General features: G+C 32.9%; 2 protein-coding genes across 2 annotated transcripts; one reads left to right on the top strand and one right to left on the bottom strand.

The window, feature by feature from the left end:
• The first annotated feature begins 958 nt into the window (after window positions 1–958).
• Window positions 959–9,056, top strand: LOC123213256 (V-type proton ATPase subunit a3-like). The gene is made up of 18 exons (XM_044632650.1): window positions 959–1,308; window positions 1,611–1,655; window positions 1,879–2,001; window positions 2,093–2,200; window positions 2,871–2,975; window positions 3,082–3,243; window positions 4,304–4,441; window positions 4,820–4,927; window positions 5,073–5,180; window positions 5,314–5,462; window positions 6,353–6,506; window positions 6,623–6,783; window positions 6,894–7,100; window positions 7,223–7,406; window positions 7,489–7,572; window positions 7,671–7,867; window positions 8,163–8,222; window positions 8,550–9,056. The coding sequence occupies exons 1-18, from the start codon at window positions 1,156–1,158 to the stop codon at window positions 8,752–8,754; spliced, it is 2,451 nt and encodes an 816-aa protein (XP_044488585.1). The 5' UTR covers window positions 959–1,155; the 3' UTR covers window positions 8,755–9,056.
• A 722-nt stretch (window positions 9,057–9,778) lies between these two features.
• LOC123213257 (cysteine protease RD19A-like) lies at window positions 9,779–12,388 on the bottom strand. Its single transcript, XM_044632651.1, has 4 exons — window positions 11,900–12,388; window positions 11,347–11,466; window positions 10,440–10,686; window positions 9,779–10,320 (listed from the first exon to the last, which is right to left on the bottom strand). Exons 1-4 carry the CDS (start codon window positions 12,344–12,346, stop codon window positions 10,040–10,042), a joined length of 1,095 nt encoding a protein of 364 aa, XP_044488586.1. The 5' UTR covers window positions 12,347–12,388; the 3' UTR covers window positions 9,779–10,039.
• Window positions 12,389–14,744: the final 2,356 nt, after the last annotated feature.

Genomic DNA, 14,744 nt, shown 5'->3' on the forward strand with positions numbered 1-14,744 from the left:
TTATTGTTTTTACGTCCATGACATAGTAGTTAATTTGTTTTCTTTTGATTGAGATAATAAAACTTTGAAAATTAATATTTAATTGTCAAATCTTTAATTTATTTTACTAGCAAAATTTATAACCATTTTTTTATTATAAATAAATTTAAAAGAATAATAATATTCAAGTCACAAGTATACAAGTGAATCCGAATAGGGCTTAAGACAAATAATATTGGATAATTACATTATGTGATTTTGATATCCAATAGATAATTTGGTGAAGAAATTAAAACAGTAAAAATATTTTAGAGAGTGAAATAATAAATAATTTTGGATCAATTTGGGTCGGATCAGATCAACTTAAATATTCAAAAGTTTGATTAAAGTTAAATTTTTTTGATATTATTCTAATTCGAATCAGATCAAAGTTGAAGGTTTTGATATAAAACTTAAACTGATATGACACAAATATGATCTAATGACACGAACTATTATATTTAATTGAAATGCCCATTTTCATGCCCCATTTCACCTAAAAACGTATTCTAACAACTATATAATCACTAAAACATTAACAAAAATCAATATAATTATAATTAATTCAAACTATTCCATACAAAACTCAAGAATTAAAAATCAATGGACTTGACATCCATAGAATCTCAAAATTCTTTGCATAAATAAATAAATAAATCATAATATTTTAAGTAATAAATGATGAAAATGAACAATTTATTAACATTTTTCTTTATTTTAAGCAAGATTATGTATATAGATATAGTAATAAATGATGAAAGCAAATATTGACAAAAATATATATGAAATAATTTTGTCCCACCCTGATATCACCAATAAAGAATTTACTAAATCTATATCACCAATAAGGATTTGGTAAATTTTGAGCATTTTAATTAATTACCATTTAAATAAATACAGTAAATCCCAAAAATCAAAACAAATACGGGGACGGTTGCGGGGGGAAAAACAAAACGACATTCCTTTGAGCAGCTTCCTCTCTCTTGCGTGCTTGTCAATTAATCATTCATCTTTATTTTTTCTGTCTCTCATTGTCAGTAACCTCTATTCTCTGCATTTCGCCTGTGAGTTTCACTGAGCGCATATACGGCCACAATTTGAGAGAGCCTGAACGAATCTAATAGGACTCTAGAGGTAATGGCTGAGAGGCACGGAGGAGGCGGATGCTGTCCGCCGATGGATCTATTCCGGTCTGAGCCGATGCAATTGGTTCAAATCATCATCCCTATCGAATCCGCTCACGTCACTGTCTCTTATCTTGGTGAACTCGGCCTTGTTCAGTTCAAAGATGTACGTCCGCTTTCTGATTATGAATTTTACTTTGTCTTTTTCTAATTTCGTGTTCTCGTAGTAATTGAATAATTTGGTGTTCTTTACTAGGTTTTTGTTAGGTGTAATTGATTGTGAGAGTTAAATTGAATGTTCTGCCTCTTTATAATTAATAGCACTAATGAGTAATAATCTAGAATTGTTGGTGGTTTTGCATTTGTTGTTGATGAGATCAATCATGAAGTTAAATTATACTTGGGAAATTGTGATTTGAATATTGGAATGTGGCTGATGTCGTATGTTCAATGTATTTATTCTTTCAGCTTAATGCGGAGAAGAGTCCATTTCAACGAACTTATGCTGCTCAGGTGTGTGCTTATTTTTTTAATTATTTGTTCAATGTGGCTGATGTCGTAGTTCTCATCTTATATGCTTCTAGCTATTCTACGTCATATTGATTTAACAAAAAGAAAATATTCTTAAATCAATAAGTGGTTAATGATCTTACTTTTAGTTGTCTTGACATTGGATAGAAATTTAATATTTTTTTGATATGTTGTCATCTGTTATTGATTTAACTTTTTCCTGAAGATAAAAAAATGTGGGGAGATGGCGCGTAAACTTCGTTTTTTCAAGGATCAAATGCTGAAAGCAGGTTTGACACCTCCAATAAAGTCTACAAGAACAGTTGACAACGACATAGATGACCTGGAGGTGTGTTATGATCTTTATTTATTTTTACTAGAAATGAAACTGTATATTAATCAGTTATACGTGAGCCCTTTTTTGGTTTTTGATATGCTAGGTAAAACTTGGAGAAGTTGAGGCAGAGCTGATTGAAATTAATGCAAATGGAGAAACACTGCAACACTCATATAGTGAACTTGTAGAATATAAGCTTGTATTGCATAAGGTACAGCTTTGTTTGTTGCTATAGTCATGGGTGATTGTAGTGGTTCTAAAATCTCGTGTTACATATGACAAGAGATCACTTACATCTATTATAATACAATTGGTTTGATAGATTTATGATATTTAATGTAAGCAACAAAATTCATCATGGGGCATGGAAAAAAGACTAGAACGTTCCCTTGTTAACACTTTAGAGAAATCAGTAAGGTAAAATTTGTTAGTGAGTTCCTAAAAATATTACAATAATTGCATTATGGGCTTTGGAGTATGATAATTTCTAATGCTTAATTTAAGTTCAGGCAACTTCAATTAAGTTACATGCCTGTAGAGAAATAGATATACTTGTTATGGCTCTGTTTCAGCCCTCAGTGCTCCTTGTTGAAACAATTTGGGAAAGAGCTGTGCAATAGCATCCCATGGACTCTTGTGCCTATGAGTGAAGCACTAGAAAGTTGAGGCATATATTGAATTCTCAACAATCATTATTGAGCTATTAAAATTTGGATATTTCTCAGAAACAACTCTTTTTGCCTTGCCTTTTTGGGTTAAACGTAAATAATCCATTTGCTATATTGTACCATGACGATGTTTTCTTAAATTTCTTAATTAAGCTGAATAAATTTTTCACCATAGTCTCATTTTTTCATTGTTCATCTTTTACAAACTTGTAGGCTGGTGAGTTTTTTTCTTCAGCTCTACACATTGCCTCACAGAGAGAAATGGAATCACATCAAACTGCTGAAGAGTCCATTGAAACACCTTTATTACAAGAGAAAGTACAGACACTGACTCCCTCTCTCTCTTTTCCTCTCTCTTCTGATTTCTAGTGCGATCTGTATGCTGTTATATTTCATCATAACAATTTTTCTGTCTGTTTTGTAGGATCCATTGAAGCAAATAAAATTGGGTTTTCTTGCTGGTCTTGTACCTAGAGAAAAATCTATGGCATTTGAAAGGATTCTTTTTCGTGCTACTAGGGGTAATGTGTTTTTAAAGCAGGTTGCTGTTGAGGACCCTGTGACTGATCCTGCTTCTGGAGAGAAGGTGAGTCCCTGCAAATATTTTGTATGTGTTTTTGTTTTTATTTTTATTATATATGATAAAGCAAGTTATTATTTTTTCTAATTAAACAAACTTCTACAAGATGAATGAGTGTAATTATAATATTGTTTTTGTTTTGTTTTTATTATCAATAAAATTATGTGCATAAACAATAACATGTCACCATGTGATTGGATAGTTTTAAATTAGAGATAAAACAACACCCAATCACATAGTGATATGTCATTGTTTGTACACATAACACTACTCTTTTATTATATACCTGGGTATTGTCTTTTTGTTTCATTCAAATGAATCATGAAGCAGCAATCTCCTATCCTTCTAGTATATTTTTTTGGGAACTGGTCTTCAGGGCTGCTCTTTTAATTGTTTTCAAACATCTAGTTATTCCTTTCTGCACCTATTATCTTAGATAAGTTATACGTTTCCTCATCAAACCCTTTGTAACGACTAGTCTGCTTAAGTGTATACTTTTGACCTCTTTTGCTAATAATATACTTTCTTTGCTATTGTAAAAAAAAAAAAAAAGTGTGCAAAATGCACACAGGTTCACATAGGCTTCTTTCACCAGAATCACAATTAATTGATTCTTGCCTTTTCAATCCTGTGGTTGCTACACAGTCCAAGCCGCCCAAATTCATGTAATTGCTTTGGCCTGCATTTATAATTGCCTCAATCTAAGATTAGTTGTCATCGACCTTTTTGGGCTATGCTCATTCTGAGTAGAAAATGGTTTCATAACAGAGTCTTTTCTAGCTAATCTTCTCAAATGTAAGATGCTATGGTTTTGTGTATTTATGTACACAATATTGTTTTGAACTTATTCTAGTTTTCTAGTTTAGGTTTAGGTCTTAAATAATGTAGTGTAGTTTCCAGTTTATGCATGAGGATATGATCATTAGCATTCTGGTTATTTTTAGTTTTTGATGCATGAAATTTTTAGGATTTATTAGGTTCTCCAAGAATTTGATTCACTTATATCCTTTTATCTCTTTTACTGCGTTTTGTGCCTCTTCTTTGATTTGTTAATGCTAATAAGCAGGTAGAGAAAAATGTATTTGTGATTTTCTATTCTGGTGAAATAGCAAAGAACAAAATCTTGAAAATTTGTGAAGCTTTTGGGGCAAATCGATATCCTTTCTGTGAAGATATGGAGAAACAAGCTCAGGGAATCGCAGAGGTATGCAACCCTCTCTAGTTTGACACTGGCATTTTTTTCCTTTATGCTGTCCTTGATCAGGATTGCTTCTTGATTGTTTTAGTGTTTCTTTTTCTTATATATCGGGCATTAAATTCTACATTGTCTTTTGCTTCTAAAATTGAGACTTGTTATTTATGAGCGAGTGCTTAGAATAAGATGAGTCTATATCTTTTCTTGATGTTCTTGAATAAGAATCATGTTGGGACTTGGAACTGAAGAACTGGCAGGAAACCAGGTTGTGATGTGCTTACCAAGTATTCTATCTCTTTAGAGAATTATAAAATATGTTCCAAGCATGATAATTGCATTCCGATCCTTTGGGCAGAGAACTTTACTTTTCACTTGTTCATATTTTAGGTTTCAGAAAGACTCTCAGAACTGAAGACTACTATAGATGCCGGACTGCTTCACCGTGGCAATTTGTTGCAAACAATTGGAGACAATTTTGAGCAGTGGAACCTTTTGGTCTGTCAAAAAAGCTTTGTGAACCTGTTTCATCTTTCTGTTCTCTACATTAGATTTGACCAATTTAATGTGTATAGCGTGCTAAATTTGAGTGATTGATATTTTGTTCAATCATTTATTGATAATTTATTTTGAACTCATGAAGGTAAAGAAGGAGAAATCCATCTATCACACTTTGAATATGCTTAGCCTTGATGTGACTAAAAAGTGTCTTGTGGCTGAGGGCTGGAGTCCTGTCTTTGCCACAAAGGAGGTAAATGCTTTCCCTTTTGTTTCTGCAAGCTCTCAAGAGAGATCATAGTGGTTCAGTTTAAATTATAACATCGATCTGCTTGAGAGATACTAAGTTGATTACTTACAAACTAAAATTGATCTCATCTGGGCAGATTCAGGAAGCACTGAATCGGGCTGCATTTGACTCCAACTCACAAGTTGGTGCCATTTTCCAGATTTTGCACACAAGGGAAGCACCACCTACCTATTTTCGTACAAACAAATTCACTTCCGCTTTTCAGGAGATTGTTGATGCATACGGGTGGGTTTAACTTTAAGATTATTTCACTTACATTTCATGTGAGCTGAACTCATAAAAAGAAGTAAAATTTTTGTTCTAAATTTGATCATGCAATAGGAAGATTCGAACTTAGGTCATCTGGTTCTGTTATTACATTAATACAAAACTTAAGTTGATAGGTAAGTGCCCAACCATAATATATAAACTCCTACCTCGCCCCAAATGAAGGAATCTATATCACCTTCTGATATCATTTCTTGATAAATTGTCTGCTTAGGAAATTGAAAAAGATACCCAAAAAGTTCCAACCATGAAGCCATAGGTCTCTTGTGAGCTTCTGCTGGATAAGGAGTTGAGACTTTATCCTCATGTCAGGTCCAGCACATTCTTCTTAAGCTTTGTCCAAACTAGCCATCAACTCCTGAAAAAGATGAAAAACAACAAATAAATACCTTTGATCTTCAAAGCTACATATATTTCTCATCTCAGGCATATTGTGAAATGTAGCAATTGGAGCTCCTATTTTTATTCTATAACATTATTGTGGGAGTACGTGTTATACAACAGTTAAGGTTAAGCTGTAGAATTGTCGGTACATCTATAGTAAGCTCCTGAAAAATAGTTTTTGGTCTATGCTGACGTCTAAGGGGACAGTCTTCATTGTATGGTTGCATATTTAACTACAATGAGTGATCTATCTGGAATGTATAGGATATTTAGTGTACTCTAGTAGACTCTTATATGCTTTCTCGTCCTACTACTCTCAGCTCAATCTTTTTCTGGAGATAATTATCCTGTCGATTTCTTTCTGGGTATTGTGTTTGTAATGTATATTTATGTTTTTTGTATATTTATTTGCAAATGAGATCAAATTAATTGGGATTAAATTCCATGATGACTTGCAATCACAGGGTGGCCAAGTATCAGGAAGCAAATCCCGGTGTATACACTATTGTCACATTCCCTTTTCTTTTCGCTGTCATGTTTGGTGATTGGGGACATGGAATATGTTTGTTACTTGCAACATTAGTTTTTATATTCAGGGAGAAGAAACTTTCAGGCCAGGTAATCTCAGTGCTTAACTGTTTTTTCATCTTTACTGGGCAGTTTTTTTGTTTTATCTTTCCAGTATGCTGTTATATTTATGCTTTGTAATTAAATTACAATTTTATAAACTACAGAAGCTTGGAGACATCACAGAAATGACATTTGGTGGCCGTTATGTCATTCTAATGATGGCGCTGTTTTCAATTTACACTGGCCTGGTCTATAATGAGTTCTTCTCAGTCCCATTTAAATTATTTGGTCCCTCAGCATATGTGTGCAGAGATCTGTCTTGCAGGTATCTGACAAGCACCTTTTGGTGCTTAATGTTGTAAAACTTTCCCTCTAAATTGTATGCTATATATTCTTGTGCTGATAGTGGGTGTATTTTGCAAACTTCTTTGGCAGGGATGCTACTACTGCTGGTTTAATTAAAGTACGTGAAACTTACCCATTTGGTGTGGATCCTGTATGGCATGGTACACGCAGTGAGCTTCCCTTTCTCAACTCTCTGAAGATGAAAATGTCAATTCTTCTTGGGGTGGCCCAGATGAACCTTGGGATCATATTGAGTTATTTCAATGCAAACTTCTTCAGAAACAGCCTGAACATCTGGTAAGTTTGATATGGTAATCTGGTGCTCAGCTTGGCTCAGTGGCTTCTATGTTCTTCTTGAGTTGTCAGAGTGGTTTGTAGTATAGAACTAAAAGATGGTATATTTTCGTGCATTATTCCAGGTTTCAGTTTATTCCACAGGTGATATTTCTAAACAGCCTGTTTGGCTATTTATCGCTCCTTATCATTGTGAAGTGGTGCACTGGTTCACGAGCTGATTTATATCACATTATGATATACATGTTCCTGAGTCCCACTGACGAGTTGGGGGAAAACCAGCTTTTTCCTGGACAAAAAACAGCTCAGGTAGGCTTTTCCTCCCTTTTCAAGATTTTTCCCATGCATATTTGGAATCTCATTTATCGATCTAGTCCAATTTTATTTTCAGTTAGTGTTGCTATTGCTGGCTCTTGTTTCTGTACCATGGATGCTGCTTCCAAAGCCTTTTCTTTTGAAGAAGCAACATGAAGAGGTACGCAGGAGGATTTCCGCATCCTGATGCCCTTTTATATGTTGTAGAGATTTCTTTTCTCTTCTTTTTCCTCCACTTCTGATATCATGTTTTTTCAGAGGCACCAAGGCGAATCATATCCATTACTAATTCAGACTACTGACGATTCTCTTCAACCAGAAGCTAACCATAATTCCCATGGTCATGAAGAATTTGAGTTTAGCGAAGTTTTTGTACATCAACTCATCCACACCATTGAGTTTGTACTTGGAGCAGTTTCAAACACAGCTTCATACCTTCGTTTATGGGCTTTGAGGTATGTAATTGTAAGATTGATTTGTCAATTGTCTTTGTTAAATTAGAATAATATTTCTGTATCCTAACTGAAGATTGAATACAGTAGAAATCAGTTCAACCTTTTATGTTTATGTGCAGATACCCTTATCTTAAGTGCCCTTATGATATAGCACTAATAACTTCTACCATATATTCCACTTGATAGACTATGGTCACTTAATTCAATATCGTGACTTTGTTAGTGTAATTATACTGATTTTTTAATGGACGCTAATAATGCTTGTTTTCCATGTTCTTATTTACTCTCTCTGCAGTCTTGCCCACTCAGAACTGTCTAGTGTATTCTATGAGAAGGTCCTCATGCTTGCTTGGGGGTGAGTTAATTCATTTTTTAATACTGGTTTTTATTTTTTATTTTTTGGGGGGTGGTGGCGTTCAAAATAGCAGCAGTTTATGACAATGATTAAACATTACTTTTATTGTAATGACATCAATAGACAACAATAACAGTAGTTCCATTTAAGATAATACTTAAAAAGTTGGAAAAATCAACCTAGTTAAGTGTCTTGTCTTGGAAAATCATAACTTTCTGAAATTCATCTTGAGATCTATAATTTTCTTAATGTTTTCATTTACCTCTCTGGATTATTATGATATAGAATATATATGGTTTGATAATATTATGTTAATTTTTTGTGCAGGTTCAACAATGTAATTATTCGTATTGTTGGCATTATCATCTTTATCTGTGCAACTGTTGGTGTGTTACTAGTGATGGAAACTCTTAGTGCTTTCCTACATGCTTTGCGTCTTCACTGGGTGGAATTCCAGAACAAGTTCTACGAGGGAGATGGTTACAAATTCTATCCATTTTCATTCACTTTGCTCAGTGATGAAGATGAATGATCTGCTCCATCAAATAATGATTGTTTCTGTTGAGTTTTAGGGAGTTTAGTGTGCATATTTATGGATCTGCATTCATTTTTTCATTTAAACATGATAGAAAGGTTGATCAACATGAAATCATGTACAAGGAATTGGAGGGAGCTTCTAACGGTTTTTTATTTGTTATTGGGAGGAATAAACAGTTGCCATACTAGGCCAGTGGCATGTATGTGGTTGCCCGGTTAGTGCCATGTGTAATAATTGCATATTTGATTTATTCAGCCATTTATTTATATAAAATTAAAAAAAAATCATAAAACTTAGTCTTTTGGTGTGGTTTATATTGAATTTTGGTAATATAAATTTCATTTTATGTGCCAATATATGATAGATTTACAGGGGAATCTTGTGGCTTAAAGTGAACAATAAAAATAAAGATAAGAAGATGCTTGTGCACTTTCGGTTTGATTCCAGTGGGCTTGAATGAAGAATAAAGTGGTACTTTATGCATAAAAGCTACCCTCTTCTCTTAAATTATCTCTTCAATTTGGAAGCTGGAACCGATTGGGGACCCCAAAATCTGCTTAACGTAAAGTTTCGAATGTTATCAGGGGACTATATTCATCCGGAGACAATATTGGTCAGAATCTTTCCAATATAGGTATAAAAATCTGGCATGTAAGATTATATGAGCAGTACGTATTCACTTTAGGTATACAATTATGTATATATATGTGTCATCATATAATTGATTGTTAATTTATCTTTAATTTAAAATCACAAAATATATAAGCATATTTTGTATACCTAAGGTAAGCATACATAATTATATTGAAAAAGCTATTAGCATTAATTTAGGTATATCCTGCACGAACACATCCAAATCATGCGGTCACGTATCATCTTTAGTACCAAAATTAAACCTCATTATAAACAAATTATAAAACTTAATAACAGCTATGAATTATAATTATGGTTATTTGCACAAGCCACCTACCACACTTTGAGCATTCAGAACATGGCATACATATAAAATTCTATTTTATTTAAAAACAAAGTGGGGACTTGCCATCCTGTATTTCATAGATTTATATGAACCATATAATACAGCATTCTCACAATAAAGACAGATGAAGATGGCAATACAAATCATAAATAAAACGCTTTAAATAGTTTGAGCAACCCAAGCGCATAAGAAATTTCAATCTTACGCTTTGATGGGGAATATGACAAGCTAAAAGTCTGAATCAAGTTTTTCCAACATCAAACTAAAACAACTTATATACAAATCAGCAATGTTTATGGCCTACTCAGAGTCAGAACGAACAGCAGCAGCAACAGTAGATACCATAGAGTCGACTCCACAGATGTTGCGACCCCTGCAGATTTTGTAGAAACCATTCTCTCCCCAGTTTTCTCCCCATGAATTCTTAATGATCCAGTATGGCTTCTCCTTCATCCTGATTGGAGCATAGCCAGCTGAACCGTACCCCACAAGCAAAACCCCGTGATCCAACCGCTTTGAACATATGTACGGGCACGAAACACCTCCAATGTATGTTTGCATGAACACAGCATTAATGGCCACTGCATTCACACAAAGGAAAAGTTAAGAGAATTACAGCTATTAACCATTACCATAAAACAATAGGCAACAAAAAAATATTCCGTGCAGCACATAACAATAAGCCGTAATAGTTAATGACCTGCAAGAGGACCATTTTTCACAAGATTGGCGGCAATCTGATCCTCATCAAGGGAGACAACACTGAAGTTGGCCACTTTGGCAGCAATCTTAGTCTTATCAAATTTGCAGGTGTCACGGTCAGTACCAGTGTAAGGATAGTCTTCTTCTCGCATGAGTCCACCAGCTTTGAGTGTGTATTCAAAGGCACTATTCATGAGCCCACCATTGCATCCAGAGTCACAAGCACCTTCCTCCTCTGGATCACACTGCAGATAGTATACACGATCAATTAGAAGAGTCAAAATAATCTGAGGTTAATAAGTCACTTTACATATACAAGCTTATTGGATTCTAAACATGTAAGTGTGCAAAAGTTGATGGACGCACTAAACTGCACCAATTTAAACAATAAATGGGCATCAGATGAACTTATCTAACTGTATACATAATACAATGGAAACACAAAGGGGTTAAAGCAGAGGATTCAAGAAAAGATACTCCATAAAATCACACGGCAGAATCCAAAAGGGGCATTAGACAAGGTACTGCAGGAAACAAAGAGCATGTTCAGCAGTGCTCCTAACCTGGTTAAAAAAAAACCATTATTGCAAAAGACATTCACAATCACACTCAACCAGGTTTTTTTACCAGAACAGGTGTTCCCTTCTTTAAGGATTAGTTCCAGGAGAAGTTTGATATCTTACAATAAGTTGCAAATTCTAACACACAAAAAACCATGAGGAATCACAATCACACCCAACATCAAGCAAAAACAGAAGCAGGTTCAAGGGGGCTGAAGAACAAGCCGATGTAATAAAAATTCAAATATGCCATATGCACAACAATACCTATCATAGCCATATAATACAAATCTTCCTGACAAAATGCAAATAAAGCAATAAAAAGAAAAGCATCGATAATCAAACCTCATGATCGCAATCCACAAGCTGTTGCTCACTAAGGCTAACAAGCTTTCCTGTTTCAAGGAAATTAGCACCTTCCAAAGCTCCGGTGGTACTGAAACTCCAGCATGATCCACATGAACCCTAATCAATCCTCCAAACAGTCATCATTAATACATAATTCATCACATTTTCTTGTAAAATAAGCATTACTAAGAAATAATCTCCAATAAAAGAATAGTTGAAAGAATATGAAAGTCAACCTATCATACAACAGCTTAATTTGAAAAAAATAATAATAATACAGAATAAAGCATAATTGATAACTCACCTCTCCGGACAAAATGAAACATGAAAACTCTGTATTCAATAATATATATAATAAAATTTACAATAATAAAGAGCATTTAAAATTACCAAATCCGAAATCAAGAACATAACCAGATCAAAAAAGTCAAACTACTGCTCTCTATTTATTTACTTTAAAAAAATCCTTATTAACACCAATCCAGTAATATAAACAAAATAAAATATATTGAATATTGCGGTGAAACAGAGAAAAAAAAAAGATAAAAACCTGATTTTTGACAGGCGTCACAGCTCCTTTTTCTCTCCAATCAAAATCCTCAGGCAAATCACTAGTAGGCAAGATCGGTGCTTGATTCGCGTCCTTAGGCAGCCTCAACTTCCTCAAACCGAGAAAAGTCCTTCGGAACTCGGCCGGGGTCAAATCGGAGAACTGAGTCACCCCGTGAGTCGCGGTCGGATCGAGCTTCTGGTGACGCGCGGCACGTCTCAAGTTTCTCTTAAACACGCTGAACCTGTAATCGTGTTCCTCCTGAGAAGCATAAGATTTCCCGAATTTTCTCTTGAAGAGCGTGAAGTGATGCTCTGCTCCCAAGAGCTCATCGGAACCGTCCGTAACTTGCTTGATCAACTGATCGTCGGAGAAAGTGTCGGCCGAAATTGCGGAGACAAAGAGGAGAGAAAAGAGGACCAAAAACGACACCGCTTTGACATCCATGTTTTACAGAAAACAAATAATGAAGATGGACAGAGCCGTTGTTGTAACTGGTAAGATATTTATATTAAAAATAATAATAATAATAAAGGGATGAAAACTAACAGTCCAGGCGTCCAGCGGTCGGCGGTTTCTTAGGCATGAGGGAAAGAAATGAACGAATAGGAGGAGAACACGTGGAAGAGTGGGAGTGGTGGATCGCTTGGCTCGTGGAGTTTTGGGACTCCAGGAAAAGAGGGGACGACTTTCGGTTTGAATGTTGGTTGGATTTGAATCGGGAACGCAATTTTGTCATCCTTTCCTTTTTTTCATCTTTAAAATTTACGGTGAAAAAAACAAAAAAATTATATATATTTATTTTAATATATATTTTATTAGAGTAATATTATGTATACCTATTTTAGATACATAAATATATACACACTCATATGTGTCTTCATATGATTGATTATTGTTTTTTTCTTAATTCAAAATTATCCAATCACATGATGACACATATAAATGTGTATATATTTATGTACCCAAATTAGATACATATAGTTTTATTGATTTTATTATATAATTAGATTATTTTAAATTAAAATTAAATAATAACATATATAAAAATATATATATAATTTTATATCTAAAATAGATATATATAATATTACTCATAAAAAAATTTATAATTATCAATTTTTTGCCTAAAATTTGAAAAAATAAATAAGGAAAAAATATTACTTATGCCATCCTTAGGATCATACTGAGAAAAATGTAACTCAATAGCGATGACACTAAAGAGGTATGATACTATCTCTCACATCACCTTTTAATTGTAATTTGATAAGATTGTATCTATTTTTATGTGATTTCAATGATTAAACTGTTAATTAATAATTGTTAACAAGAGTTAATATGATAATTTTATAAAAGTAAATAGTTTAAAATGATTGTAACAATTTTATTTTTAATATAGTGGCAGTGTTTTTAATTATTAACTAAATTAGATTTTGGGTGAGAATTTAATTTTAAAAAGGCTCAAGGGGGGAATTGTTGACGAGATTGGTGAATTTCTTGGAGCTTTCTCCGAAGCAAAGTCAAAATTAAAATTTTATTAATTACCTTCTTTGGAAAGACAGGTAAAAAGATTGTTTGTTTTGTACGTGTACAAGTCATAGGCATTGTCGCATGGGTTAGTGTGGAATTAACGTTTTGCTTCTCTTGGACGAAGACACAAAAATAATACATTGGGCCAAGGCTAACGGGCCTTCTCAATACCATAAATTTATTTACTTTCAGCAAGGCGTCTGCCGTGCCACGCATTTCGAATCTGAAGTTGAGTCTTTACATTCCTAATTTGAGTTTGAATCAAAGTAAGGTTGGATTGATTTGAATTAATTTTGATAAATCAAATTAATGATAGTTTAAACTTAATTTAAATAAAAAATAATTTGATTTAAATTTATAATTTGAATTTGTTATTCAGATTCTTGCTTTAAATTTGTGATTTAACTAATAACGAATAAAATAATATTGTTTCGATAATTGTTTGATGTAATTCGAATTGAATTAAGAATTAAGTTCAAATCAAATTAAATTATTTTTGACTAATAAGTAAAACGGAATCAAACTTTTTCTAATTTTAGTTCGATTCAATTTTAAAAAGAATCTAACTTTTCTAATTTAAACTAAATCAAATTGAATTAAACTTATTCTCGAGGCTGAACTAATTTAATTTGAATCTTTCCCTACAAGCTCGTCCTAAACAAGCCAAGACTGCTTTGCTCAACGCGCTACACTTATATCTTTTGCTCGATCGCACATAGCCCATTGTGTTTGGAGCCTTACCAAAGCAAACCACCACCCAACTTCGTTGCTTGTGTGCACATTGAGTAGAAGATCCACAATTTTACTGTGGTGATTATGCTCTTAGGCTGTGCCAAGTTTGATTTAATACGATTCAAAAATTAAAAATTATTTTAATTTAAACTGAAAAAATTAGCTTAAATCAAATTAAAAAAATATGGTTTAAACCTATTAAAAATAATTTATTTTCAAATATTTTCTACTTAATAAATAATATGAAATTATAATTATCTATGATATAAAATAAATATAAAATACATATATAATAAAAATGTAAATAAAATAAAAATAAATATAAAAAATATAATATTAACCTCTAATTTATTATATTTTAGAGAATAACTATCACTTTTGAAACTATTAATAGATATATTAAATTTAAAAAATTTTAAAAGCACCTTCAAACTTTTTTTAAATTTTTAGAACCTTTGAAAAATTATTAAGACCCCTAAAATTAAAAAAAAAAAATTAAAATACACTTCCAAATATATGATTATACATCATTGACACTTCTATCTATATTTACAATTTTTTTTATATTTTTAATTGAAATTAA

Source organism: Mangifera indica, chromosome 4 (assembly GCF_011075055.1).
Source record: "Mangifera indica cultivar Alphonso chromosome 4, CATAS_Mindica_2.1, whole genome shotgun sequence".
In the NCBI taxonomy this organism is placed as follows: domain Eukaryota; kingdom Viridiplantae; phylum Streptophyta; class Magnoliopsida; order Sapindales; family Anacardiaceae; genus Mangifera; species Mangifera indica.

Bases quoted from the DNA above. Each gene is read 5' to 3' on its own strand.
- LOC123213256 (XM_044632650.1), top strand. From the start codon at position 1,156: ATGGCTGAGAGGCACGGAGGAGGCGGATGCTGTCCGCCGATGGATCTA. The intron at 4,442-4,819 runs GTATGCAACCCT...TTCATATTTTAG, and splicing joins AAGCTCAGGGAATCGCAGAG to GTTTCAGAAAGACTCTCAGA. The intron at 7,573-7,670 runs GTACGCAGGAGG...ATGTTTTTTCAG, and splicing joins TGAAGAAGCAACATGAAGAG to AGGCACCAAGGCGAATCATA.
- LOC123213257 (XM_044632651.1), bottom strand. From the start codon at position 12,346: ATGGATGTCAAAGCGGTGTCGTTTTTGGTCCTCTTTTCTCTCCTCTTT. The intron at 10,687-11,346 runs GTTTGATTATCG...TACTATCTGCAG, and splicing joins TTGTGGATTGCGATCATGAG to TGTGATCCAGAGGAGGAAGG. The intron at 10,321-10,439 runs GTCATTAACTAT...GTGTGAATGCAG, and splicing joins GAAAAATGGTCCTCTTGCAG to TGGCCATTAATGCTGTGTTC.